The sequence below is a fragment of the Suillus fuscotomentosus genome (genome assembly GCF_016647785.1).
Source record: "Suillus fuscotomentosus strain FC203 chromosome Unknown F5891scaffold_43, whole genome shotgun sequence".
Classification (NCBI taxonomy): domain Eukaryota; kingdom Fungi; phylum Basidiomycota; class Agaricomycetes; order Boletales; family Suillaceae; genus Suillus; species Suillus fuscotomentosus.
In genome coordinates, this window is record NW_024539555.1 from 128,562 (window position 1) to 156,534 (window position 27,973).

The following is a 27,973-nucleotide window of genomic DNA, read 5'->3' on the forward strand; positions in this document are numbered from 1 at the left end:
CAATTGTGCCGTGTTGATGATGGCTCGGCTGGTACATGTCAACCTCACGAATCTTGCTAGGCACCAGCCCGATAATTATAAACGACGACAGCAAACAGCCTTTTCATCAAAATTATGTTCACATAACAACTGTATTATAATTTATGATCTAGTCTCGGACCTTGATCACCTTCAAAGCTTCAAATATGGACGTTATCTCCCTCAACCGGCGCACAAATGAGCGCACGTGTTATCCATTCTTAGCGATTCGCACAGTACGAGAACAGATGAGAACTTGTGCTGCTATCCCTACTTAGGTCATCCCGCTGGCAGTTGATCCACCCCAGGCTATGCAGGCTTCCGTTGTGTCCCAGGAACCAGCCATGCAACTCCGTGATTCAAGTACCGGCTCATGTCCCGGAATTTCCATTCTTCCATTTCTCGGGAGATGCGGCGTGTGTAACAGTGAGTAATGACACCGCATACTTGACATCGAGCACATGTAGTAGTACCCACAGTATAGGTAAATAAAGCCTACCCCATCAACCCGCGAACTCTGAATCCCCATTCCTCGCTCCCACCACAATGGCGTTTACTATCGAAGCCAGCGTGGATCCTCAAGTTTATGTCTCAGAGAAGGAAGAGCGGGATCCGTATGTTCTCGAGAACTACCATATCCCCGATGGCACTACCCCCAATCTCGAGACATACATGTACTATGCCAAGATTCAACGTGATAAGGAGGCCCTATCTGCAAAGAATGATACTGAAGATGGCCTTTGGGGTGGCCTATTCTCGAGAAAATCCACACGTTCTCAGGAATCTGATAGGCGTTCGGTTGCATCAGCCAACTCTGATGGGAAGAACGTAACTCCTCCCTCAAACGAGGGGGGCGCCGCTCTAGTCACCGCAGATGAGTACCGTGCTGCTTCTGGGGCTCTTAGAACGGCCACATGGGGAAGCGTGTTCTATCTTATTACAACTGGTAAGCTAATCGTCAATTTTAATGGGTTCTATCTATGACATCCTTCGCAAGACATTTTGGGTCCTTACTCTACCCCGTGGGCATTCCAACAAGTTGGATATGGTCCTGGTGTAGCTTGTTTCTTCGTCTTCGGCATCATGGCTGCATACGGTGGCTTCATCCTATGGAGGCTCTTCTTAAAACTGGACTCGGAAAGGTATCCCGTCAAGTCTTTCGGAGAATTAGGGCAACGCATCTATGGCCGCTGGTTCGGGAATCGTACGTAAACACTCTCATCAATGTAGAAAATCGATTGATCACGTGCATCTACAGTCTGTAACATCTTGCAAAGTTTGCAGCTCGTGTTCAATGTTGGGATCATTATTCTTCAAAATGGCCAAGGTCTTTCGCAGATGGCAAAGTTTAGGGTAACCATGTCATGTTTTGGCGCATATTGTCATCTAACTTGCCCTTCTATAGCTATGCTTCAGCGTCTGTAACGTCGTCTGGACCCTGGCTGGAATGTTTCTTGGTCAAATTCGGACTCTTCAGAAGTTTGGCTCGATCGCTAATCTCGCTATCTGGCTGAATATCACTGTCTTGATTATGACGATGGCCTTTGCGGCTAACTCACCACCTAACTATACTGCATCCACCCTCCCCATTGGCCCTGTGATCACTCAGGCTATCAACGTACAGGCTTTCGAGAACCAGCTCAATGGTATCATGCAGATTGTGTTCTCATACGGTGGAGCGTAAGTCATCATGACTCATAAAAACATTCATGTGCAAATGAACAAATTCTTTTAGCATGATTTTTGTGGAGTTTATGGCTGAAATGCGGCGCCCAATGGATTTCTGGAAGGCTATGGCGTATTCCCAGATCTTTATCTTCATCGTATACATGTTCTTCGGTCTCTTCGTTTATTCATACCAAGGCCAATATGTTGTTAACGTCCGTCGTTTCTCTCTTAACTTGAAATCCTACTGACGATGCTCTCGCAGCCGGCTAATCAGGGAATTTCGACTTATGGTCTACAGACTGCGGGGAACGCAATCTCTTTGACCGCTGGTATCATTGCCGCCGCATTATATGGCAATATTGGTGTCAAAATCATCTACAACAACATCTTCGTGGCGATGTTTGATTTCCCAAAGTTGACTGCGACTCGGGGTAAATACTACTTCGCCCTCTTTGTCATAGTGTATTGGGCCATTGCCTTCGTTATTGCATCCGCCATCCCGCAATTCAGCGCCCTCTCGTCGCTGATTGCTGCCGTTTGCATCTTCCGTGAGTATTCATTTTTTTTTTCTGGTTGCTCTCACGACTTAAATCACCCATCAGAGTTTACATACACCTTCCCGCCATTTATGATCATGGGTTACTTCTTGCAAGTAGATGCCTCAAAAGACGACGGAGAATTTGACATCAACAACCCCTACGCCCACCGTGTTGACTCATGGAAAGACATCTCGCGTTGGAACCGTGCATGTACGTACTATCTTCTACACAGAGTTCCCTTGCGCCAAATCTAACCCTTGCGCCAGTCTTCTCTAACACTTGGCACTTCTTCTTCGCCGCATGGAACTTCCTTCTCACACTCGCATGCTTGGCTTGCGCTATTCTGAGTGCGTACTCGGCCGTCAACACGATCGTGACCGCGTTTCAAAGCTCGAGTTCTGCGGCGTTTAGCTGTCACTCGCCATTGGACGTCAGCGGATAAGGCACCAAATGGTAATACATCTTTGAACGTGCGTTCTTGTTTAATTGAACGCCGTGGGGATGTTATAGATAACCTCAACATATTAAACTTTGGTATGATATAGTACGCCGACTCGCTTACGCTTAACCTTATGTTACCTAATGTACCACTGGGAAGAATACAACACCTGTTATCTCGCGGCGCGCAACAGGTGCACAAGGTTCCGTACCACCTTAGTGGGTGCTCGACGTTAACGTTCAGGACTCGTCAAACGTACGCCTCTGGTCTACGGCACGTGAAGATGTATCTATCTACGACGTACGAGTTGACACTAACCATAACCCAACTCTACTTGGCCCAGCAGAGTAAAGTCCAAACAATTTTTTATATAAAGAATACAAGCACTCCGAGTGTCCCGAGTCGTGGCATGTGTCTACCAAGTTCGCCCCTCACCCACACCTATTCTCTACCAACACTATGACCATGGTCTTAAATGATCCCACTTGGTCGCCGACCATCAATGCGTATCGTTTTTTGTAGATTCGTAGAGAACAGTCGGATGTTGAAGCTGATGTCTCAGCCTAAACTTGACGGCAGTTTCACAGTTGCCTCATTTGTTGGAGCGACATATGATTGGGGTGAGCATGAAAGTATTCAAAGACTGCTGATATCTTAAAAGTATTTTCAGCACTTACATTCGGGCAAGAGGTATGTCGACGCTATGCCCGGAGCAGCCATCTCGCTAAGAATCTTCTTATAGGTCGAATTGGTCTGGATAAGTAGAGTCCTATGTCAAAAGAACAACCATGATAATAAACTTAATTACAGAGGCAACATCGGTCCATAGTGACGGTTCTGTATCTCGGTGTAGCCTGTTTGTCGCGGTTGTCATGCTGTACTGAATCGTGGTGCCGGAGTACGTGTAGTTCTTTGCTAACTTGTTGGTTCACCAATAACTGTCACCTATAATGCCACAGATGTGGGTCTTTGGTGTGTGTGCTACCCAAGGCCGATCACTGACCGGATTCGTCAGGTTGGATCGTGTACATCATATGGAATTGGACTGGTGTTCTGGTATTTGATGCTGTCGGGTGAGCTTGGCACTTGTGAGACCTCAGCGATATCGACTTGACTGACACGCGATGCAAGTCATCATCATCACCCGGTTGCATCCCATGTACCAGCGATCTAGCAAGATCCTGATATTTCTTATTGTCACCTCCCTGGCTATCAACACCTTCGATGGAGTATCTATGTGTCTCGCAGTCTAGATTGCAGTAAAACACTTCCGTGAATTGCGACAACATTCGGCAGAAGGAATCATCGGGGACAGGCTACTAGCTACGACTTGTATGATGTCACTTAATGTTTGCGCGTGGATGGAACAACTACGTGCTTAGAGTTCCGCACGGGTAACTGTTACCCTACCGCGGGTCGGAAAGTCAACCCGCCACGGGGAAATATCACGGGGTTTGGATAACACCGCGGCATCTCTGAACACCGAACAAGAAAAGTAGGAAATGGCCGGTCTGTGTTGAGTCTGCACAGACTCCGCGTCACTGTGACCTGTAGGCTGTATAGACCCCGACCAAACCCTGCACTTTCTGAGAAAACGGCAATAAAATGAAATATTACTATTGTCCCTCGCCCTCCTCAGCTTCAATTTCATCTCGCCTCCATTTCTGACTCCTTACAGAGGTTAGAAGGTCTTCCATCTCCAGAAGATCACTTTTGCCCCAGGCTCCGAGGCAGAGAAAGGCCAGAATTGTTGATGGTGCGAGTCGGTTGCTCAGATGTACTTGCCGCTGGGTTGTCATAGGCGAATTGATGCTTGATCGTGTGAGATCAATGGTTCCTGTGGGTTTCGATCGAGCAGACTGGGACTGCTTGACCTTCTTCAAGAGGCGGGCCCGCCAAACACCGCCAACTCGCGGTAAAGGGTCGGGGTGTGCTCAAGGGTACGACGATGATCCTACACCGTACCCGTACCCGCCAAACCCGTCAGCACAGCACCGCGATACCCGTGCGTTTCCCTATGCGTGCAGCGTGCTAGAATATCACGACTAACGATCATCCTCAATGAACTTTGTTAGTCTAATAAGTGCTACATTACTCTAACCCGTTTAGTGCACCATTGACAGTACTTGGACCGAGCAACAGCGAGGTTCCCTGATGCAGCCTTTTGCTCGATTAGCCTGTTCAGCTTTCGATAACGTTCCAGCATAATATTAGTCTGGCCAATCGACAGCGGGCGCTTCCAAACCCAACCCACGTTCATTTATGATAATCCTCATCGCAAACATGCAGTAGTAGGCGCCTGTCTCCCTCCTTGTTCTATTTTCACTAAGGCATTGTCCACCTAGCCATCCTTCCAACTTACTAGATGGACGAAAACAATCCTCCTCGGAAGAAGCCTTGGGAGTGGTTGAAGTCGTTGAAGTCACGTTCAGACCTACATTCGGTAGAGGACAGAGGCAGGAAGGCAGCCAGTCAAGATGTAGGAACTTTCGTCTTAGAACTTCACATTGTATTCAATCATCACAGTCGTTCTCTCTCTCGCCTTCGAGGAATGGGTCTAGTGGACGATCGTCGGGGTCGGTTCGCAAGCTCTATGGCAAGGTGACCGAGCGTTTCGCTCGAAGCGCTCGACAGTCCCCCAACCCCGAACCCACACAGTCCAACAAGGCATGTCCAATTTCAATTCTGAGCATGCCCAGGGAGCGTGCCATTGTTTGCTACTAACAACCTCTCCAGGATCTCACCGCTCCCACTTCTGAAGCAAATCGCGAGCAGTCTTCTAATTCAGGGATTGTAGAGGTAAGTTTGACCAACGAAGTTTGCAATATTTTATTGGTCTCTTTCGACGACGTGCTGATGTCTCTACTTAGCCCGAACATCTCGATCCGAAGTTTGTGAACGAAAGAATCGCCAATGCTACCAAAGGTGTCGCAGGCATCGGCCAGGTCCCTACAATAGTCAAAGATCCTTCTTCCGCGATCAACAATCTACCATCTGTTTCTGATACAATCGACACGTTCTCCGCGTTGCTTAGACCCTTGAAGGCATTCGACTCCATTGCCAACGAAATCGCAAATGTACAGCCATCTATCTTTTTTCGGCACGCGACTGACATTCACACGTAGGTACATCCCTACGCGAAGGTGGCACTGAGTATCTTCACTTGCGCATCCAAGGTAGGCTTCTTTCTCGATCATTGCCGCTGCAGATCGACAAATTCTTGGTTACAGATGATTCTCGATCAGGCAGACCGCGATGTTGCAGTTTCCAGTCTACTCTCGAAGATATCTGAAGTCTATACTTTCATCACGGAAGAGGAGGAATTGGCCAAGATCCAATTAATGTTAGCGATATATGGGAAGATAGCGCAGCAGACGCTAGAGTGCGCTGATTTTATCAGCCATTACTCCGAGACGAAGAGCGCCTGTGAGTTGATCCCCACTGCTTCGTCCCTTGGGACTCAATGTTACCTTTTTTTATAGGGATAAGACTCGGCAAGCATGTTTTCGGCGAAACGGACGCAACGATTCAGAGCTACAGCAATGTTCTCGACAGTCTCATGCAGCAATTCCGAGACCGAGCGGCTCGCGACACCGTCGTGATCGTCCACCGTATGGGTAAGAGACGCTTTTGGGTATATTTGAGCCTTATCTGACATTCCACGACTCCTGGTGTAGCTGAGAGTCTGGACCTCGCAGGGATGGAGTACGCAACAGGGGCCGGGTTGAATACGTCTAAATGCTGTTTGCAAAATACTCGGCGAGACCTTCTGAAGGATATTCAGAACTGGATCAGCAGCACCGAGGAGGGCGCTCCACGCGTCTTATGGCTGTCTGGCACAGCAGGCAAGGGTAAATCGGCTGTTGCCCATACAATAGCCAACTTGCATATCGAAAACGGTGGTCTTGGCTCATTCTTCTACTTTGATCGCACTCGGCAAGCGGATCGCCGCCAGGACAAAATATTTACGACCATCGCAAGGGATTTGGCGGATTGCAACCCTATCGTGCGACGAGCCTTGGCGCAAGCAGTTCGTGACCACGACAGACTCAAGCGCACTCCAGATATCATAAAACAATGGCAGGAACTCATCGTCGGACCGACAGACATGGCCTCAAAGGCCATCGCTGCACCCGTGCTGATAGTCATTGATGCGTTAGACGAGAGCGGCGAAGCTAACTCTCGGGAACAAATTCTTCGTCTGCTCGCTGGCAAACTGAACAATTCCACCTCACAACCATGCAAACTCCCAGCGAACTTCCGCATTCTCCTCACTTCCCGTCCACTGGAAGACATTCACGACACTCTGCACGCCGCGCCACATGTTCGCCACGTTTCTTTGGATGGTATCTCATCTACATCCACAGAACTCGACATACAACTTTATATCTCGCACAAGCTGGAAGACCTGCACCACGTCTTCAATGATGCGCACTTCAAGGCGCTCGCTCTGAAATCCGATGGCCTGTTTGAATGGGCTCGTCTCGCCTGTGAGTACATCAAGGGTACGAACAAAGTGGGCGTGGGTCCGGTGGGCCGCTGCAAAGCTGTGATGACTGGAACGTCTGAAAAAGGAACGCGTCTGTTGGATGATATGTATGTACGCATATTGGAAGAAATCATGCCGGAGGACGAGCGCAAGGAAGCTATCCCGGTGTTCTTTTCAGTGATGGGACAAGTCCTTGCCTCGTTGGAACCACTTCCCATGCCTGCATTGACGGCTATGCGACTGCATTTTCCCGAAGGGACTTGCGATTACGAAATGGAACGGGTCCTTGGGCCATTGGGATCCCTTTTGACGGGCACTTCGGATTCCCATACCCCCATACGTCCCCTCCACGCGTCCTTCTACGACTTTCTCACAGAGGAATCGCGGAGCCATGACTTCTTCATCGATACATCATCGGTACAGAGCGACCTCGCCTTTGCCTCACTTCGGGTCATGAAGGACGGACTTCGCTTCAACATTTGCTCCTTAGAGAATTCTTACTTGCCCAACTCTTTCGTCCCTGATTTGGAGATACGGGTCAAGGACTCTATTTCGAGGCAGCTATCATACTCTTGTCGATTCTGGGGTATGCATGTAGCAGCCATGTCCTTCGAATTATCGCTAGCCAATGAAGTTGAGGCTTTCTTCGACGGAGAGCGCCTTCTTTGGTGGTTGGAAGCACTGGCTCTGACAAAAAACCTCGGTGGCTCAGTAGTGACCCTTTCATCCATCGCAAAGTGGTTTTTGGTGAGTAGCTCAAGCTCATTCTTTTCTCAACGAATTCTCACGAGTAGCGGGGTGGTCGTAGGGTCATACCGAGTTCACGCACGTTAGTGACGCCACCAGGGATACCCTGCGTTTCGTCCGAACTTTCGCAGCTACCATCTTACGCAGCACTCCCCATTTATACTTGTCGGCTCTGCCGTTCGCTCCTACGCAGTCGAGAATGTTCAGCAAGTTCGCCTCAAAGTTTCCTTGCACCCCACGTATCGTCGCTGGCCATGTTGAAAATTGGCCTTCGATGGAGAAGATACTCCGTGCGAATGACGAGGTTTACTCGGTTGCACTGTCGCCAGATGGAAAACGCGTTGCGTGTGGTTTAGGTGACGGAACGATCCAGTTGTGGGATATGGATACTGGCGAGGCATTGTGCGCCCCTATGCTGGGTCATACTAGGAGTATCAACTCCGTTGCATTCTCGCCAGATGGACATCGCATCGTTTCAGGTTCGGATGACAACACAGTCCGGGTATGGGATGGAAAGACTGGCGAGGCATTAGGATCTCCCCTCCAAGGCCACAGTAACTGCGTTGCGTCTGTCGCAATCTCGCCTGATGGTAAACGCATCTTATCTGGTTCGTGGGATAAGACAATTCGGGTGTGGGACATGGAGACTGGCGAGGCGTTTGGTGCCCCACTTCAAGGCCACACGGACATCGTTTACTCTGTTGCAATCTCCCCGGATGGAAAACGCCTCGTCTCTGGGTCGGCAGACAACACCATTTGGGTCTGGGATATGATGACCGGCAAGGCATTAAGCCCCCCTCTTGAAGGCCACGTTGGAGGTGTTTTATGTGTTGCAATCTCGCCTGATAGCAAACGCATTGTGTCTGGGTCAGAAGACCATACGATTCGGGTGTGGGACATAGAGACTGGCGAGGAATTCGATACCCTCCTCGAAGGCCACACCAAGTGGGTTTCGTGTGTTGCAATCTCGCCGGATGGTAAACGCATCGTGTCTGGTTCATTTGACCAGACCATCCGAGCATGGGATGCAAAGACTGGCGAGGCATTAGGATCCCCTCTCCAAGGCCACACTTCCCAGGTTCACTCTGTCACAATCGCGCCGGATGGAAGTCACATAGTCTCTGGTTCGTACGACAAGACGATTCGGATGTGGGATGCCGACACTATTATGGGCAAGGCATCGGTTGCCGCCCTCGAATGCCACACTGACATTGTTAATTCTGTTGCAATCTTGCCTGATGGATGTTCCATCGTGTCTGGTTCGGATGATATGACAGTTCGGGTGTGGGATATAGACACTGGCAAGGCATTGGTTGCCCCTCTTCAAGGGCACACAGACGGTGTTCGGTCAGTTGCAGTCTCATCGGACGGAAGGAGCATCGTATCTGGTTCAGACGACAAGAGCATCCGTACGTGGAATGCGGCAACTGGGAAGGCGTTGGGTGTTCTGCAAGGCCACATTGACAGTGTTCGGTCTGTCGCAATCTCGCCGGATAGAAATCATATCGTGTCTGGTTCAAATGACAGTACAATCCGGGTATGGAATATTGAGACTGGCGGGGCATATTCTCTCAGTGGGCACTCCGAATGGGTTCGGTCTGTCGCAATTTCATCGGACAAAAATCGCATAGTATCCGGTTCAGAAAACGGGACAATTCAGTTGTGGGATATGGGGACTGGCGAGGCATCGAGTGCCCATCTCCAAGATCACACTGTTTATGTCATGTCTGTTGCAATTTCATCGGACGGAAATCGCATAGTATCCGGTTCGGAGAACGGGGCAATTCAGGTGTGGGATATGGGGACTGGCGAGGCGTCGAGTGCCTATCTCCAAGGTCACACTGGTTATGTCACGTCTGTTGCAATTTCGCCAGATGTCTGTCGCATTGTATCTGGCTCAGAAGACGAGACTATCCGTGTGTGGGATATGAAGACTGGCAAGCAAGTGGGCTCCCCTCTCCAAGGCCACACTCATTGGGTTCACACTGTTGTGATCTCCTCAGATGGTAACCGCATCGTGTCTGGCTCCTATGACCAGACTGTCCGGGTGTGGGATATGAAGACTGGCGAGGTAGTGGCCACTATCCGAGGGCACACCGGATACGTTCGGTCTGTCGCAATTTCGCCTGATGGCAAACGCATCGTGTCTGGGTCAGACGACAAGACCATCCGGGTGTGGGATCTAGAATTTCTAATCCGGCAGCACCAATCATTTGAAGCACCTACAATATGTTTCTCGTCCGACCTGACTCATGCCCTTCATTCTACCTCCTCCCTTCTCCAAGATTCCAAGTCCAGAATCTCAGCCCCATGCTCATCCTCATCCTCCGAGTCCGAGTCTGAGTCCGAATACGAGTTCGAGTTCGAATCTGAAACCCCAGTCCCTTACACCCCGAACGAGGAGGGATGGGTCACGGGTCCTGAAGGACAACTTCTCCTCTGGATCCCGCTCAATTTCTACCCGGTGGTGTATGCCCCAGGCAACACGCTGGTGATAGCCAACAATGCCCTGCAGCTGGACTTGAGTCGTGTCGCACACGGCACATCGTGGCACAAGTGTTGCAAACAGTAGTAGATTGCATTACCTTCGCGGTTGTATCCGTCAGTTGGGCTTTGTGCATGTACTTTGTTGATCGACTGAAAGTTTATATCTATTCTCTAAGTTCCATAAAATAACTGTTTACCATCTTGCACTTCATTCTACTTACATAATGGGATCGCACTCACAAAACAGTTTAGGGCTGTACGAATATTTCATTCACTATGTTTACATGCTGTCCTCCCATCACGTTAGAATTGCTTCTCTGTTTACTCCTCGCAAAACAAACTGTACAACTCCTGAAATAAATCAAGTACCTCGATGGCCGAAGTGCAAAAAAAAACACATAGCAAGTGACACAGGAAACGATCGCAAACTGTCTGGCAAAGTAGAAGAATTCAAGCAAAGTTAGCAAACGCCTTGCAGACGTGATGGAGCGACCCAAGGCACATTAAGCACAATTTTCGTAAAATGTTAATCGTGTTTTCATGTGTTGCTCCAAAAGCGGTGGGCTCAAAGCACCAGACATCATGAGAAAATGCAAAGAATCATTTCTATTATGATACGCTTTTTGTTATAAGACAACGATAGATGCATGACGACGTAATTAGTCAAGCGAATTACTAGGTATGAAACACATCCTGATGTACTCCGAGTATAAGTAGTTGAATAGATACTGGCGAAAGACAGATATAAACATGATACGCCACTCTAATTTTTTACAGGCCACGGGCCTCGAGACGACCACGGAAGATCTTCTGGAACTGTGGAACGTGGTCAAAGTCCATCAGCGTGTAGTGTTGTCCTGGCACGTCCGTATACGATGGCTCGCCACGACTGAACCCAGACCATGGCTTGAGCTGGTTGTTGAGCCAGTCTGACTTGCTGCCGCGCAGAGGAATGGCGTAGAAAACGTCCGTGGCAGCTGAAAAGACACAGCATATGAGCAAGCGATAATGAAGTCAGAAAGGAAATGACATACAAACTGAGCCTGATGGGTTGTAGTCCTTCCCGCACTCGATCAGCGACCCGGCGATGTCAACCCAGTGGTCCAGCTTCTCAGGAGTCAACTGGAGCTCGACAAGACGATCAGGAGGAGACAACTTCCACACAACCTCGAGCTGCTCCTTCCTCGTCATCGGCCTCAGAGCGGGCGCGAGATCATTGGCATCATGCTTCGACACCAGACCGAGGAAGTACGACAAGTTGAGCATCCCGCCCGTCCAGTCGATCTCGTGCATGCGGTCCGCGATGTGAGGAGGGATGTTGATCAGACCGACGAATTTCACTTCTTCGCCCATCGCCTCGAGTCGCTTAGCAACTTCGAATGCGACGACGCCGCCGTAACTGTAACCCGCGATGGCGTATGGCCCAGTCGCCTGGGTCCTCTTGACTGCTGCAGCGTAGCACGACACCATCTCGTCCATGGAGGTGAAGAAGGGGTGGCCGGGCTCGAAGCCACGAGCACGGAGAGCGTAGAACGGACGCTCGTTCTGGAAGTATTTCGCGAGGTTGACGAAAATCAGGACCTCTCCCACACCGGGGTGAACGAAGAAGATAGGAGTCTTGTTTCCGGTCAGCTGGAGGGGAACGATAGGGTCGTACTCTTCAGTCTTGCCGTCCTTGGAGAGCAGGGAGTCGACATAGTTGGCGAGGCTCGAGATCACGGGGTGCTTAAGGACCTGGATGGTGGGGATCTCAGGAAGGTCGAAATGTGCCTCTCCCTCGCGCTTAAGCCTAGAGATGATATGCATTAGTGAGAGCCATTTTAGGGTGGAAAGTATGTACTGACCTGATGACATCAATGGAGGTACCGCCGAGTTCGAAGAAGTTGTCGCTCGCCGACATCTCGCTTTCCGCAAGGTTGAAGATTCCAGCATATATCTTGGAAAGCGCCTTCTCCGTCTTCGTGGACGGCGCGACGAACGTAGCGCCGCGTGCCTCGCTCAGAAGCTCCTCCGAGCGAGCGATGTGCTTCGCGAGCTGGCCTTGCTTGAACAGACTGATCAAACGCGCACGAGACAGTTTACCGAGCGTGGTCTTCTCCATCTGGTTCACAGGGATGGGAACGATGAACTGAGGCGGCAGCGTGATCATTTTAACGCAGATGTCACGAAGGGCACGGTGAGTGGCAAACAGTTTTGACGAAGCGTCTGCTCCATCGAGGTCGAAGGTCGGCGAGTAGAAAATGATGAATCCTTCCGTCTCCTGACCAGGAGCACGGTACGGAGCTGCGCCGAGGAACGAGTGAGTCACTCCTTCTACGGTCTGGAGGTGAGTCTCAAGCTCAGGGATACCGTATGAGACACCATGGACGATGACGGTGTCCTTGATGCGACCGCTGAGGCCGCATGATCCCATTCTCGATGATCCCGACGTCTCCGGTGCGGTACCAGCCGCCCTCGACGAAGCTGGATGACGTGGCCTCTGCGTTGTTGTAGTAGCGTACGAAGACCATCGGTCCGCGAACCTGGAGCTCGCCGCTCTCCCCGTCGGGGCGCAGCGTCGACCCGTCTGCAGGGTCGACGACCCGCATCTCGCAACCGTCGATGGGTCTCCCGAGATCAAGGAATTCGTGAGTCGGCTCGTTTGTGAGCACATCTACGGGATGGTAAATACATCCGGCGCTGCAGAATACCTATCAGTTCCTTTATACACCCATATGGTTTCATGGGTCTTACCAAGTTTCTGTCATTCCGAATCCAGGAGAGATGTCGAACGATACGGCGGACGGGTTCTTGCTGAGCTGCTTCATGGTGGCAGCGAACGCCTTCGCCGTCTTGGAAACGACGGCTTCGCCTCCGCTGTTGATCCGCTTGATCGAGGACAGGTCGAAAGTTCCGAAAAGGTCGGTGCGCTTCTCGAGATCGCGCGTGAGCTTGGATAGCAAGAAGTTCGGGGCGAAACTCAGTTCGATCGACTAATCATTCAATCATCAGACACGCGTTTGGCTATGATTTCATACGAACATACCTTTTCGTCGATCAATCGGAGCAGCCGAAGAGGATCAGCAAGGATGGCAGATGCGTGCACGTGGAGTTGCGAAGCGCCGTATAGCAAAGGCGTGATGTGCATTTCCAATGATCCTGCGACGTGATCAAATCCGACCCCTGAAAGCCATGGTCAATTTAAGAATAAAGTTTAAACAACGCGTGTCTTACAGTTCAACACTCGAGATTCGGAAGTCAGGCCGTAGCTTTTTCCCTTGGCACGGCATGCAGCAATGATAGTGCGGTGCGTGTGCACGACTGCCTTGGAGAATCCGGTCGACCCTGAAGTCAAGAACAGGATCGCCTCGTCGTCTGCCTTGGCCTCGTATCCAACCCAGTCAGCCGAGACGTTGAACGTCTCCGCCGACCCCTTTAATTCCGAGAGCAGGTGGACCTCCAGACCAGAAATGGTGCTGATCTGCTCGGCCCCGAGTTCGTTGGTCAGCCAGATAGCAGACCCAAACAAGTTCTTGATGTGGGCGACATGGCCCTCCTTGTGGGCCTGTTGCGCGCTAAGTGCAGGCTGCAAGCAAGGCACATAGCCAGCCAACAGACATGCCCATACAGCTGCCATATTGTCTTCGTGCTCCGTCAGGTACACGACGACGATTGAGCCTGTGGGTTTGCCCCACTCTAGCATGGCGCGTGCGAGGTTGCGAACATATTGGTTAAAGGCGCTGAAGGTCTTTGTCTGAATGGAGGAGTCATGTGCTGAGGATGTTATGAAACCAAGCTCGTGTGACGGACAACTGTCGACAGCTTGAGCGATGACGTCGTGGAGAGTATTAGGTTGTGGAGAGACTATGGATGTCTTTAGGTTAGTGAAGAATTCACTGGTTGTGGTAGAAGCGACTGCGATGGGTGCCATTGCAAAATAAGTCTAAGTTCTGAAATTCTATGAGGATAAGATAAGATGTCTAGGATGTTGTAGTTTTGAGTGCCAACTTCCTTGGACTTATATACCTCTATGTCAGAAAGCAGCGCTGCGGTGAGGTTACGGTATATTGCACTAGTTGATGGCGGTGATAGGGCGACACACCGCACAGATCGCAGTCTTGCCTATTGCAAGTCAAGTCAGAGCAACCAATAGTGTGAAACGCCATACCTGCATGCTAGCGTGGGGGCTATGCTATAGCTTTTGCACTAGTAAGGTCATGACTTCCGTACTAGTCGATCCGGTCACTATTGCGACTATGAGCGCACTGGTCGGATATTAGTCCAAAATGTTCCATATCGGGCATTGCAATGCTGATTTGCGAGGATTGAGTTACCGTTTTCCTATTCCGTGGATTCAGGATCCATGTGATATACGAGCAATGTTTCCCGGATCCCACCACGATCGGGACTGAAAGTCTTCAAGCTGTGCTTCAATAATGCACATCTCCGCTTGCCTACCAGGTTTAAGCGGAATTAACTTAGCGCCGTCGTGAAGTCACTGCTTGAGTCCAGCTCTACTGGAAGTCCATGTGGCCAATGTACAAGATAATCATGCCCGAAGGAGCTCCATGCAGTGCTCAGGCAACGGAGCTCGAATTCAAAATGGTAAAGTTTTGACTGTCGTCTTGCAAGAGTTCGATCCTGATGCGTGAACTTATAGCTGTGCGACTGGTCGCATCAAACTGTGATCGATTTTACGTGGAAAACGAGCATCGAGACGCCTGCCAAAGATTGAGGATATTGGTATGACATATTATAGGGCTCCGCTGACGTGGAAACTGGTGTGCAGATAATTCGATGATAGGCTCTGGCGAGCAAGCCGACGATAGACCGGAGGATAACGCCATGCCGATGTCACGCTTGGGTTGTGGGATGGATGAGACCGAGTTCATATGGCGTAAGAGTAAGACTTGGCCAATCGATTCTGTATGACTCCAGGAGGGATCGCACACAGAGACTGACTGTGCGTCAGTTTGCTAAGAAACAAAAACAAGAAAACAAGTACGACCCACCAGCAACTCGGAGTAACAAGAACTCCGGTTCCAGTAAAACTGTGAAAAGGACTCCTACTACTAGAGTTGTAGCAAGTACCAGAACGTCTGGCGATCAGCCGCAGCGGGTAAAACTTTGTATATCATAATCATTGAACTATATTGGTTCATGGATGTCCAACTAGTGACTAGTGACTGTCCACTCTTCGAATAAAACACATCTGTCGATGTTGGTGCGGTGTGTGGCTTGGGTTTTACGTTTTACATAACACAACTATCGGAAAAAACTTAATAAATAAGGCCCGCCATTACATAAATAATGCCGCCGGATGGCCATAAGCGCCTTGAAAAAGATTATCGAACAACAAGTTGGCCCTCAAAATGTATCAAGCCCGGAAACTTTACGGACAATTATTCACGAACATCAATTGGTAAATTCGTCACAGCTTGGCAGTAACGGGAAGATCTGGCTTTTGTCGGATCCAAACGTTCAGACACCTTGGACTATACGCCAATCGATGTGCAGTGGGAACTGTACAGTTGATGAATGTATGATAGCGATGGATCCATGTAGTCTTTGTCGTCTCCACAGCGAAGAAATTTATGTAGTACGTTCTCTCTATTTCTCTCGGTGTCCTTATATGCATGCTAGTCTAGCCGCAACTCTTGCGTGCATTCCATGTCAAAACGACAATCGAGTCACCATGTCTATTGTCCACTGTCACTCGTTGCGGCGACGTTGTAACGTGCGTCTTGACTCTTGAGCTTCCTGCCGCAGGGTGGCTGAACCTGAAAGGTATGTTCAATTCAGCATTTAGATGCCCATCTGCACGCTTAAGGGAGAGCTTGAGAAGAGAATTGACCTGTATTCGTTGTTTATGTGATCGCCGATCATCAAATTCAATGGACTCGGAGATGAGTCCTGAACTCAAAATAAGCGGCAAGGTGCTGATTGGCAGGAAGTGCATGAATGATTTGAGTTTGGGATGGCTCACATGAGCGTGAACTGGTTTGAATCATCTATATATTCTGGTTGTATGCTCATGGGGATGTCCCTAAACCCGTTATAGTTTATCAATACTGACCGTAGCGAGGTATGTAGTACGAGTCAAGCTTTCACTAGTGCTGATTTGCAGTGTCCTTGACAGTAGTAGCCTAAGTCTGTGCTGTGTTGTCGCGGTAATTATATCATTATTGTATCCGTCAGTGTATCTTCTACGATCACTTTGAAGAGTCCTTTATTGACCCTGTAGTACCAGAGTATCGGTAAAAGCAATATTTGGTGAGTATGCATTCATACCTTTCTACTATTGCTAGTGTGTGGTATTAATACGCTTGCTAGGGTGACAAGATATCTACACTCAAACTCCATAGTCTGTATTTTGTTATTCTAACCATACATTAATCCATTGCAGATTATGATCGCAGTTCATCAAAGATCCTGTGCTCGCATGCCTCCGTGACTCTATTCATCTCAGGAGATCACAAACACCATGGGGACGACTAAGAACTTCATTTTCGAAATCTGACCTGACGTCCGCGTGCGTACTCGGCACTCAAAGGTAACCTAGTAGAACCTGGCTTGGTGATCAGCGCGGCCTATTCGCAGATCCACATTTTGATTTATACGATGCCGGGCCGCTGGCAGCATCACATCCGTTGCCAATGACGCGTGACGTGGTACATGCTGCTCATCATGTTCCGTTAGCTTGATCCCCATTTACCCCTCGCCAATTCACATAGGATTCTGTACTTCATTGATCGCAATATACATCGACGATCCTCCAGCTCAGCATAACCATGAGCACTGACGCACTTTCTTGTATATTTAGTACAATCTCTTGCACCTATCTTTTCGGCGAAACAATTAGTCGCAGCTGAGTACTTATCTTTCTAGCAAGATTCCTTATCTCCCGTGCAACAACCACGCCACCGAAGTCAAGATATGGCACACGAACGCAATCCTTGCGTTTTCAGCCAAGTTTGAGTATTTGAATAGGCGACCATGAAACATTCCTTTGAAAATCAAATGATCCATAATTGGCGCCATTTGCATGACAAAGAAGGACCGATTGTTATCCCTTTGATATGAATCTGGTTAGCAGAGACTATGCCATTCATAGAAAGTGCCCTCCGCATCGGTAAGCTAAACGTCAACAAAGTATGAGTCTAGCCTATATTCTTGTATACAGCCTCGTCCCTCTCCCCCCATTAATGCATCTGTATAGCCCAGTGACCAATACCTCCAAAATCGTATTGGCTATACCCTTCTTTGAAGGACGCCTTGACTCCTATTGTTATCTACCAGTGCCTGTCGAGGCTTATCACGGATTCCGTGTACTAATCTATTGGGGTCTGGTTGGCGGTGGAGCCAGTTACTGACATCCATACGGAGGACGATCAAAGGTACCTGAGATCCAGAGAGAGAACAGCCGTCGTAGATCTATTGCTTGATGGATGCCTGCTCCACAGAGAATCACGGATTGTTTCAAGTACTAACGGAGCCCGTTCGTAGGACCAATGTGGGATCATAGTATCGAGAATCTAGAGTCTGCAGTACCGCATAGACCGGGTCGTTAGTAATGTTTGGAATTTGTGATAAGGCGTTTCATGGTCGCAGTCTAACCAGCGAACAACATCAGGACACCAACGTATGGAACGAATTACTTGAATCCCGCCCATTGCGTTCAGATACGAACTACAAGTCCCAATTGAGGTATGGTTGTGGTAGACCTGGCTGAACATTCATGTGACGCCCATACATGCATGCCACTGCTTCGCAAGTAAGATGGCAGAGTCCACTGCGGCTGCATAAGTATACTTGGACTGAGTGGACCTCACGGAATCGACAGCATACATACTTGACAGATTTCTCTGCAGAACGAGAGGCTACATCAGTCATCGACGACCAACAAACAAATCAGACATCTCACTGGACGGGTGATAATACGACACCATACTGTTTGAAGATGCTATCGGATTTGCAGCACAGGGATGCCAAAGTGCTAAAAATGATGGCATATTGTGAGCTGTGTCATATACATATAAATTACCCTCGAGCACTAATTCTATCCACCTTACTATTGATCGCATCAAGAGATGCCGCTCTTGCGCTAGAAACACAAAAAGTACCCCTTGATATCTGAAAAGCAAAACGCGATGACGGGCTAAAGGAGGATCCATCCTACTAAACAAACGTGGGAATGTGAACCGGACATGAAAGTCGCAACTTCAACTTACACAAATCTCGAAGCGAGTCTCTTCATGATCGGTACCTTCCTCCTCTGAACATAGTACACATCTAGGACCTGTTTGAGAATGAACATGTTTACTGAGATGCAAAGTTAGCCGATCAGGGACGTCGGAACTTTGCCGTATCATCACACTGCCAATTCTCGGCGGCAAGTGTAAACATAAGGACCTGAACTTCATGAGGGCTTTCCACTCATTGTTATAACTATTTGGCCCTGAGGGAAGGAACAATTTCTAGTCCAGATAGTCCGGATTCAGAAAGATGCTATTGCTTGGACCTGCTGGCATCTGAGTGGTCGGGGAACGTCCAAGTCTATGCAGGTGCGACAGTAAACTTGAATAGCCTGAGACATTCTATTCGGCGAACAAATGGACTATGATGCTGTTCGAAAGGCGGCCGTGGTAATCGTGGTGGATCCAGAATCGTGACCGTCGAGCATGTCTGAGTTGTTTGGCAATGCCTTCTGGAACAAACAACGCCTTACGGCACGTGACACTGCGCAGCTACAGCTATGCTAACTTAAAGGCTGGGACACAGGTGCTATTCAGTAGTTATGCATATTGGATATCGCCACAAACAGACAGAATGTTTTCCACAAAAGAAAGACACATAAGCTTGAAGGATGCAGGTCAACCTCAACGTTCGTGGTGTCATTCAAACCAAACAAATGATGGACTTCAACTTTTAACATAACATAACATAACAAAAGTTACAAAACAGCAAAGATCACAAACAATGATATAAGTACTTGTATGCACATCGACGCAATTAATTTAACGAATTAAGCACGTGCACTCCGAGTATAGATACTGGCGAAAAGACAGATATTTTGAAAACATGATACGACTCTCTAAATGTTTTACAGGCCACGAGCCTCGAGACGACCACGGAAGATCTTCTGGAACTGTGGGACGTGGTCAAAGTCCATCAGCGTGTAGTGTTGTCCTGGCACGTCCGTATATGATGGCTCGCCACGACTGAACCCAGACCATGGCTTGAGCTGGTTGTTGAGCCAGTCTGACTTGCTGCCGCGCAGAGGAATGGCGTAGAAAACGTCTGTAGCAGCTGAAAGGGCACGGCATATGAGCAAGCGATAATGAAATGAGAAAGGAAATGACATACAAACTGAACCTGATGGGTTGTAGTCCTTCCCGCACTCGATCAGGGACCCGGCGATGTCAACCCAGTGGTCCAGCTTCTCAGGAGTCAACTGGAGCTCGACAAGACGATCAGGAGGAGACAACTTCCACACAACCTCGAGCTGCTCCTTCCTCGTCATCGGCCTCAGAGCGGGCGCGAGATCATTGGCATCATGCTTCGACACCAGACCGAGGAAGTACGACAAGTTGAGCATCCCGCCCGTCCAGTCGATCTCGTGCATGCGGTCCGCGATGTGAGGAGGGATGTTGATAAGACCGACGAATTTCACTTCCTCGCCCATCGCCTCGAGTCGCTTGGCAACCTCGAACGCGACGACACCGCCGTAACTGTAGCCCGCGATGGCGTATGGCCCAGTCGCCTGGGTCCTCTTGACTGCTGCAGCGTAGCACGACACCATCTCGTCCATGGAGGTGAAGAAGGGATGGCCGGGCTCGAAGCCACGAGCACGGAGGGCGTAGAACGGACGCTCGTTCTGGAAGTATTTCGCGAGGTTGACGAAGATCAGGACCTCTCCGACACCGGGGTGAACGAAGAAGATCGGAGTCTTGTTTCCGGTCAGCTGGAGGGGAACGATGGGGTCGTACTCTTCAGTCTTGCCGTCCTTGGAGAGCAGGGAGTCGACATAGTTGGCGAGGCTCGAGATCACGGGGTGCTTAAGGACCTGGATGGTGGGGATCTCAGGAAGGTCGAAATGTGCCTCTCCCTCGCGCTTAAGCCTAGAGATGATATGCATTAGTGAGAGCCATTTTAGGGTGGAAAGTATGTACTGACCTGATGACATCAATGGAGGTACCGCCGAGTTCGAAGAAGTTGTCGCTCGCCGACATCTCGCTTTCCGCAAGGTTGAAGATTCCAGCATATATCTTGGAAAGCGCCTTCTCCGTCTCCGTGGACGGCGCGACGAACGTAGCGCCGCGTGCCTCGCTCAGAAGCTCCTCCGAGCGAGCGATGTGCTTCGCGAGCTGGCCTTGCTTGAACAGACTGATCAAACGCGCACGAGACAGTTTACCGAGCGTGGTCTTCTCCATCTGGTTCACAGGGATGGGAACGATGAACTGAGGCGGCAGCGTGATCATTTTCACGCAGATGTCACGAAGGGCACGGTGAGTGGCGAACAGCTTTGACGAAGCGTCTGCTCCATCGAGGTCGAAGGTCGGCGAGTAGAAGATGATGAACCCTTCCGTCTCCTGACCAGGAGCACGGTACGGAGCTGCGCCGAGGAACGAGTGAGTCACTCCTTCTACGGTCTGGAGGTGAGTCTCAAGCTCAGGGATGCCGTATGAGACACCGTGGACGATGACGGTGTCCTTGATGCGACCGCTGAGGCGCATGATCCCATTCTCGATGATCCCGACGTCTCCGGTGCGGTACCAGCCGCCCTCGACGAAGCTCGATGACGTGGCCTCTGCGTTGTTGTAGTAGCGTACGAAGACCATCGGTCCCGCGAACCTGGAGCTCGCCGCTCTCCCCGTCGGGGCGCAGCGTCGAGCCGTCTGCAGGGTCAACGACCCGCATCTCGCAGCCGTCGATGGGTCTCCCGAGATCAAGGAACTCGTGAGCAGGCTCATTTGTGAGCACATCCACAGGATGGTAAATGCATCCGGCGCTGCAGAATCCCCGTCAGTTTCTTTATATACCCATATGATTTCATGAGCCTTACCAAGTTTCTGTCATTCCGAATCCAGGAGAGATGTCGAATGACACAGCAGACGGGTTCTTGCTGAGCTGCTTCATGGTGGCAGCGAACGCCTTCGCCGTCTTGGAAACGACGGCTTCGCCTCCGCTGTTGATCCGCTTGATGGATGACAGGTCGAAGGTTCCGAATAGGTCGGTGCGCTTCTCGAGATCGCGCGTGAGCTTGGACAGCAAGAAGTTCGGGGCGAAACTCAGTTCGATCGACTAATCATTCAATCATCAGACACGCGTTTGGCTATGATTTCATACGAACATACCTTTTCGTCGATCAATCGGAGCAGCCGAAGAGGGTCAGCAAGGATAGCAGACGCATGCACGTGGAGTTGCGAAGCGCCATATAGTAGAGGCGTGATGTGCATTTCCAATGATCCTGCGACGTGATCAAATCCGACCCCTGAAAGTCGTGATCAATTTAAGAATAAAGTTTAAACAACGCGTGTCTTACAGTTCAACACTCGAGATTCGGAAGTGAGGCCGTAGCTTTTTCCCTTGGCACGGCATGCAGCAATGATAGTGCGGTGCGTGTGCACGACTGCCTTGGAGAATCCGGTCGACCCTGAAGTCAAGAACAGGATCGCCTCGTCGTCTGCCTTGGCCTCGCATCCAACCCAGTCAGCCGAGACGTTGAACGTCTCCGCCGACCCCTTTAATTCGGAGAGCAGGTGCACCTCCAGACCAGAAATTGTGCTGATCTGTTCGGCCCCAAGCTCATTGGTTAGCCAGATAGCGGACCCAAACAAGTTCTTGATGTGGGCGACATGGCCCTCCTTGTGGGCCTGTTGCGCGCTAAGTGCGGGCTGCAAGCAAGGCACATAGCCAGCCAGCAGACACGCCCATACAGCTGCCATGTTATCTTCGTGCTCCGTCAGGTACACGACGACGATTGAGCCTGTGGGCTTGCCCCACTCTAGCATGGCGCGTGCGAGGTTGCGAACATATTGGTTGAAAGTGCTGAAGGTCTTTGTCTGAATGGAAGAGTCATGTGCTGAGGAGGTTATGAAACCGAGCTCGTGTGACGGATAACGGTCGACAGCTTGAGCGATGACGTCGTGGAGAGTATTAGGTTGTGGAGAGACTATGGATGTCTTTAGGTTAGTGAAGAATCCACTGGTTGTGGTTGAAGCGACTGCGATGGGTGCCATTGCGAGATGAGTGTAAGTTTGTATGAGGATAAGATAAGGTGTCTAGGATATTGAATGCGGATCTCCTTGGAGGTCCGAGCTTATATAGTACGAAGTCGGGAGCGCAATTGAGTAGCACTGCGGTGAGCTTAGGCGATAACGTAATAATGTAGTAGTTAGGGTCAGATATGTCGTCGCAGCATGCACCGGCTCAGAACACTGGGTGGGAGTATTAATGGCTAGTAGGATAAGTCAGCACAGGACTAGCTTGTAGCAACATGAAAAGCCTAGCCTGGGAGAACCGAGAAGTTGGATATCAATGTGCTCCATTTGCAAATATGCATGAGACAGACGATCGGGAGTAGCATGAGCTTAGACTAGTACTGCAGTGGACATTTCTGAATGGCCTTGGCCCATCGATCGATATGATGATCGGATCTGCACAGCGTGGTCCATATCACCGCTACTGACGCCGCTAGTTTGGGAACAAGCTGCGTCGTAAAGTCACTGCACCAAAGCCACTCCACCTTTCAAACGAAAAGCTCCCTAAAGCCAATCTGATCCCCGACAACGCTCTATCCAGCTTTCATGAAAGCCGGTGAGGTGTTATCGCAACTCAGCGACTTTGCTCACAGGTGGTAACCGCATGCTTCTTTTGCATGGATTCATATGGTACTACCGACGATATCTTACCCTTTGCCTCGACCAGTTCTTCGTAGATTTGCCAGTACAGTTGCTTGAAGAAAGACTAGCCAACCTTTTCCGATCGGTCACGAATAGTCGATCATAGTAGGCGATGATTGGTGATCCGTTAGGCCGTGTCTGCAGGGCGATTGTATGTTTCACAACATCTGCATCCGTTCAACCTAGCCTATCCTGTTCAGACTTACTACTAGGACTTACTGGTATGTCTCGATTCACTCTCTCTTATCTAGCGGCCAAGTTATGATCGCGAATCGTGATTTTCATTTCAGGGCCTGTACATGTGATGATAAGTTGGATGAGACCTTGAATCAGGCAACTTTTTTAGCGAAGTCGTTTATTAATTATTATGTAATACTATGTCCTTTGCAACCACATGATGTCTTACTTCGAAAATGGGCCATATCTCCTCTACAAGAATCTGATTTCTAGTGATTTTCAGGACGATGTGATGTGATGTCTTGGGTGATTTGAAATCTCAACTTAATCTCCATAGGATTATACTACTTGTCGTTGATCCCATATGGCATCTCAACGTCAGTAACCTTTTCTGACATCTTTGTTAATTATACTCCACACTTTAGCAGGATTTTTGAAGCTGGAACATTATTTATATTCTAGTTTTGCTTCTAGGGACTCTGCACATGCGTCGACGAGCTTTTTGCATATTAGAAACGGTTGTCATATTACAGGAAATGATAGTAACATACTCGTGCACGGCCCTCGGTGCAAGCAGGTGAGAGTCGCTGACCGAAGGCCTGTACTATCCTGGGCCGCTCTGCCCACCACGGAAGTCGACAGTCACGCAAATGTCACACATAATCGGTCACTCGAGGCCGGTGCGAACTAATTTCCGGATTATAGTTGCATCCAGCATCAAGTGGTGAAGCAGTGTTGAAACGCAACGCTAGTCTAAACTTCATATAGAGCTCCATAGACCCGTATCATCGGAGGCAATGTCACTATTGTTGCGCTGATGACTTATCAACTCCAGCGGTTCACGAACCGCACCATATCTCGTCTTATCAATCCCTCCGGGTCTTCTGAGTCAAGGCGTATTGGTTATTGCCTCCAGTGAGTTTGTTGCGCTCGGCTTGCTTTTCAACTGCTCCTTTCATCACGTTTACCTCTTTCCGCATCTAGTCGTAAAATCACAATGCAAGCTCTCAAGTTCGAGAAGACCGGCTCCTTGGATGGATTAGCTCTGGTTAACATCGACAAACCCATATTACGTCCCGGCGAGGCTCTCGTACGTGTCAGAGCTGCCGGTATCAACGGGGTAAGCCTACAACTCGAGTCGTATCACGCAATAGTACTCTGACCCATCATCAGTCCGATGCTGCAGGCATCCTAGGCATGCTTCCATTTGTGACCACCCCCCGCATTCCTGGCAGAGATTTCTCCGGGGACGTTGTTGAAGCGCTGGACGCATCCGGGGCCTCGAGTCAACAATGGATTGGAGCAGAGGTATGGGGAACAGGAAGCGAGCGGGGCTTCACTTCAGACGGAACGTTTTCTCAGTATGTATTTCACATGCATTTGTCTCTTGTTTTCCTGACGGACGGTTCTTCAGATACGTTACCGTCCCTATCGCCGCATTGAGCCGAAAGCCAGCATCTCTCGACCACTCCAGGGCTGGTAGCATGACCCTGCCTTGGTTATGTGCTTGGATTACAGTTGACACTCTTGCAAACGTCAAGGAGGGAGATAATGTTATTATCATTGGTACATACATCACCTAACGCTACTCCTATCATAATCCCTAACCGCAATCCTCTAGGTGCTCGAGGCGGCATTGGCTCCGCAGCAGCCCAGCTCTGCAACGAGCGCGGGGCACGCATATTCGGCACATACACCTCGCTCGCCAAAGCGACTCCCCCATCATATATCACGCCCATCGAAATAGGCTCTAAAAACGCCATCCGCGAGGCCATCGCCAAGGCAGGACTGCAGAATAAAATCGACGTTTTGCTAGACTGCGCCGGCTACGAGCAGCCATTCAACGACGCGCTTTTCACGATGACTCCGAATGGCACAGGTCGTGTTGTGGTTATGGCTGTGCATGCAAAGGACGGACTGTTCCCGATCAGCATGCGGACGTTTTATACAAAGGCCCTTACGTTAAAGGGCATGCTGTCGAGTATTCTTGGCCCGTTGGAGGTCAAGGAGGTACTGGACAACCTTGCGAAGAAAATTGATAGTGGGCTGTTAGAGGGTCCGAAGGAGGTCAAGGAAGTTGATATGAAGAACATGGACACTGTGAAGGGTGCTCTGCAGGAGATTTTAACTCGAGCATCTCATGTTCGTTCAGTGATTATTCCCTGAACAGTTCCCGTCATAGTATTACCAGTAGCTGTGCGCTGCCTACTTCGATGTTATGATATTTAATTCAAGTGTATTCACGATTCGAATGTCATCACTAAACCGAGAGATGTAACCGAAGAGGACTTCAATAAGATGCAGGCGACGATTGAGGGAACAGCATCTAAAACGAGCAAGAACATTGCTTCAGTGTGCTATGACGTTTCAGAAGTCTACAACTACCCCACGAGCCTCAACGAAGTCATGACGCGTGGCACACGAACTTGCGAAGATTAATAGAAATGCCAATCCGAAGAACCTCGTTGGAAGTGACACGTCTTATTGGTCAGTGGCACACGCGACACCTGGGGGCCATGCCAGAAGCTTCAGAACATTTGCCAAGCAAGTCACAATGCTAAGCTATTATGCGAAATTCCAAAGAAATAAATAATAGGAGCGAGTAGGGTGTACTAGTAGTAATTAATGCGATACACACAATGTACATATCAATGCATAACATGCAATAGATTATCGATTAGGATAAATGTCAATGGCGAGTAGAGTCAAGCACTTTATACATGCAACCTAAAACGGAACAAGCGGCTTGGCATCGACGGTATAAGATCTATAGGAAGAATTCCTCCAGTGTGCGGCCAAATGTCGCAAGGCCATTACGAATAGTTTCATCTGTGCCAACAAACGTTGCTCTGAAGAAGTTCACTCGCTATATGTTTTCTTGAGTGTGTATTCGACGCGCATAATGGGGAGAACTTACGTCATTAATGTGGCTTCCCATCGTCCCCGTGCGATCAGCAATGGCAAATGTTGATGCTGGCATCATGACCAAGCCGTTATTTAGCAGCTTCCGGAACAGCTCGTCCATGAGGTCCGCGGTGTTCGTCGTCGGACCGCCTGGTACCGTCGGGGTCTGAGATGCCGAGTACCGTGCGTGATGCTCAAGGTTGACTTTTGATCCAGACAAACATCCCAGATTGTGGTACTTCCGCACTGGCGAAGCCGGAAGTGGCAACCTTCTGCCGGAAGACATCCATGAAGAGATCCCTCCGACGTTGGTATTCGTTGCATAGCGATAAGATCCACTTCATAAAGCCATCGACGCCCCAACCATTACTGCCAAGCAACTCGGCAACGAAAGCTTGGCCCATGCCATGTGGATGTTGCGAGGACGAGTCCGTCAACATGTCAAGCTTATCTGCGAAGTAGCTGTTGCTTGTGACCCAGCCGAGTCGCATTCCAGGGGCAACGATTTTACTGAAACTGCACTCATATTCGTATTAGAGTTGTGCCTCTTGTGAAAAGGAAATGGTCTTACCTATCCAGGCGCATTACGCGTCCATCATAATCCATGGACAGGAATGACCGAGGGAGAACTTCCGCCATGGCACGTGTGTGCCCATATTGTTGTATCGTACTCTGGCTCATGCCAAGATCATACTGGAGGAAAAAGTACGGATCATCCTCAAGGATGATGATATCCCAATCGTGTGCAATTTGATAAATCTGCTGCCTTCTTTCCAATGAAAGGGTGCTTCCTGTTGGGTTCTGCGAGCACCTGGATAAGAACTGTGAGCTGTATGGAACCTGATTGAGAGCTGGCGATGACGTACGGGATCGTGTAAAGCACATGGGGTCGTTTACCTTGTTTTGCTTCATCCCAGCTGGATAAAATTCGTTCTAAATCTGAAGGAACAAGTCCATTGTTATCCATCCGGATCGGGACCCATTCAATGCCTAGGGGCAGAGCAGCATTGGTCATAGCAGAAAAGGTGAATTCTTCGCAAAGGAAAGAGTCGCCTGGATCACCGAGAAGACGGAAGCATTTTGTCAGCGCGTCTGCATTGCCAAGGCTAAGCGAGACGGTGTGGTTGGGAGGAGAGTGGATCCTGTCGTTGAGGTCTGCAAGGGCATCGCGGACATCCTTGAGACCAGCACCAGCACCATACGCAAAGGCAGTACGGAGGCTCAGAGCGCAAAGCTCGTCCTTGTATGAAGAAATGATATTTTGCTCGCCAGTGCCAGACCTCCATGATTGCACGGGGTCATGCTCGTCAATGGAAGGAACGACAAAATTCACTTCGCTTATGGGATACAACGTATGATGCGGATCACCTGCACTAAATTAGCCAGTGTGTTCGTCCTCGATGACAATTCACAAACCGTTTCCCATATTGATGGTGCCAGGTTTGACCTGAGCAGCTTTCCAGATGGACTTAATCGGGTTAGGGAGCCTGGAACGGGCTTCCGCTGATAGATAGCGAGAATAGTCGACATGGCTACGCTTGAGACCGACATCGGCTGCTGAAGTAGCAGAGGTAGCTGAAGGTAAGAAGACCATTATGTGCACAAGGTAAGAGGCTGAAAT

At 49.6% G+C, this 27,973-nt stretch overlaps 5 protein-coding genes across 5 annotated transcripts; 2 read left to right on the plus strand and 3 right to left on the minus strand.

Moving 5' to 3' along the window:
• Nucleotides 1-564: 564 nt before the first annotated feature.
• F5891DRAFT_956585 (transmembrane amino acid transporter protein-domain-containing protein) lies at nt 565-2,667 on the plus strand (the record flags this gene model as incomplete). The annotated part of the gene is made up of 8 exons (XM_041375418.1): nt 565-964; nt 1,016-1,222; nt 1,277-1,371; nt 1,424-1,698; nt 1,754-1,898; nt 1,949-2,234; nt 2,289-2,435; nt 2,492-2,667. The coding sequence occupies 8 exons, from the start codon at nt 565-567 to the stop codon at nt 2,665-2,667; spliced, it is 1,731 nt and encodes a 576-aa protein (XP_041223403.1).
• An 8,388-nt stretch (nt 2,668-11,055) lies between these two features.
• Nucleotides 11,056-14,297, minus strand: F5891DRAFT_1240859 (atromentin synthetase; the record flags this gene model as incomplete). Its single annotated transcript, XM_041369720.1, has 7 exons — nt 11,056-11,364; nt 11,422-12,176; nt 12,232-12,780; nt 12,833-13,066; nt 13,121-13,359; nt 13,413-13,549; nt 13,601-14,297. 7 exons carry the CDS (start codon nt 14,295-14,297, stop codon nt 11,159-11,161), a joined length of 2,817 nt encoding a protein of 938 aa, XP_041223404.1. The 3' UTR covers nt 11,056-11,158.
• A 5,172-nt stretch (nt 14,298-19,469) lies between these two features.
• On the minus strand, nt 19,470-22,608 carry F5891DRAFT_1129777 (atromentin synthetase; the record flags this gene model as incomplete). Its single annotated transcript, XM_041364439.1, has 7 exons — nt 19,470-19,675; nt 19,733-20,487; nt 20,543-21,176; nt 21,199-21,377; nt 21,432-21,670; nt 21,724-21,860; nt 21,912-22,608. The coding sequence occupies 7 exons, from the start codon at nt 22,606-22,608 to the stop codon at nt 19,470-19,472; spliced, it is 2,847 nt and encodes a 948-aa protein (XP_041223405.1).
• Nucleotides 22,609-24,152: 1,544 nt separating this feature from the next.
• On the plus strand, nt 24,153-25,616 carry F5891DRAFT_1046293 (chaperonin 10-like protein; the record flags this gene model as incomplete). The annotated part of the gene is made up of 4 exons (XM_041362287.1): nt 24,153-24,568; nt 24,622-24,809; nt 24,863-25,014; nt 25,070-25,616. The coding sequence occupies exons 1-4, from the start codon at nt 24,446-24,448 to the stop codon at nt 25,612-25,614; spliced, it is 1,008 nt and encodes a 335-aa protein (XP_041223406.1). The 5' UTR covers nt 24,153-24,445.
• A 599-nt stretch (nt 25,617-26,215) lies between these two features.
• Nucleotides 26,216-27,946, minus strand: F5891DRAFT_1129779 (pyridoxal phosphate-dependent transferase; the record flags this gene model as incomplete). The annotated part of the gene is made up of 6 exons (XM_041364440.1): nt 26,216-26,314; nt 26,366-26,502; nt 26,558-26,868; nt 26,924-27,163; nt 27,219-27,720; nt 27,769-27,946. 6 exons carry the CDS (start codon nt 27,944-27,946, stop codon nt 26,216-26,218), a joined length of 1,467 nt encoding a protein of 488 aa, XP_041223407.1.
• Between the last annotated feature and the right edge of the window lie 27 nt (nt 27,947-27,973).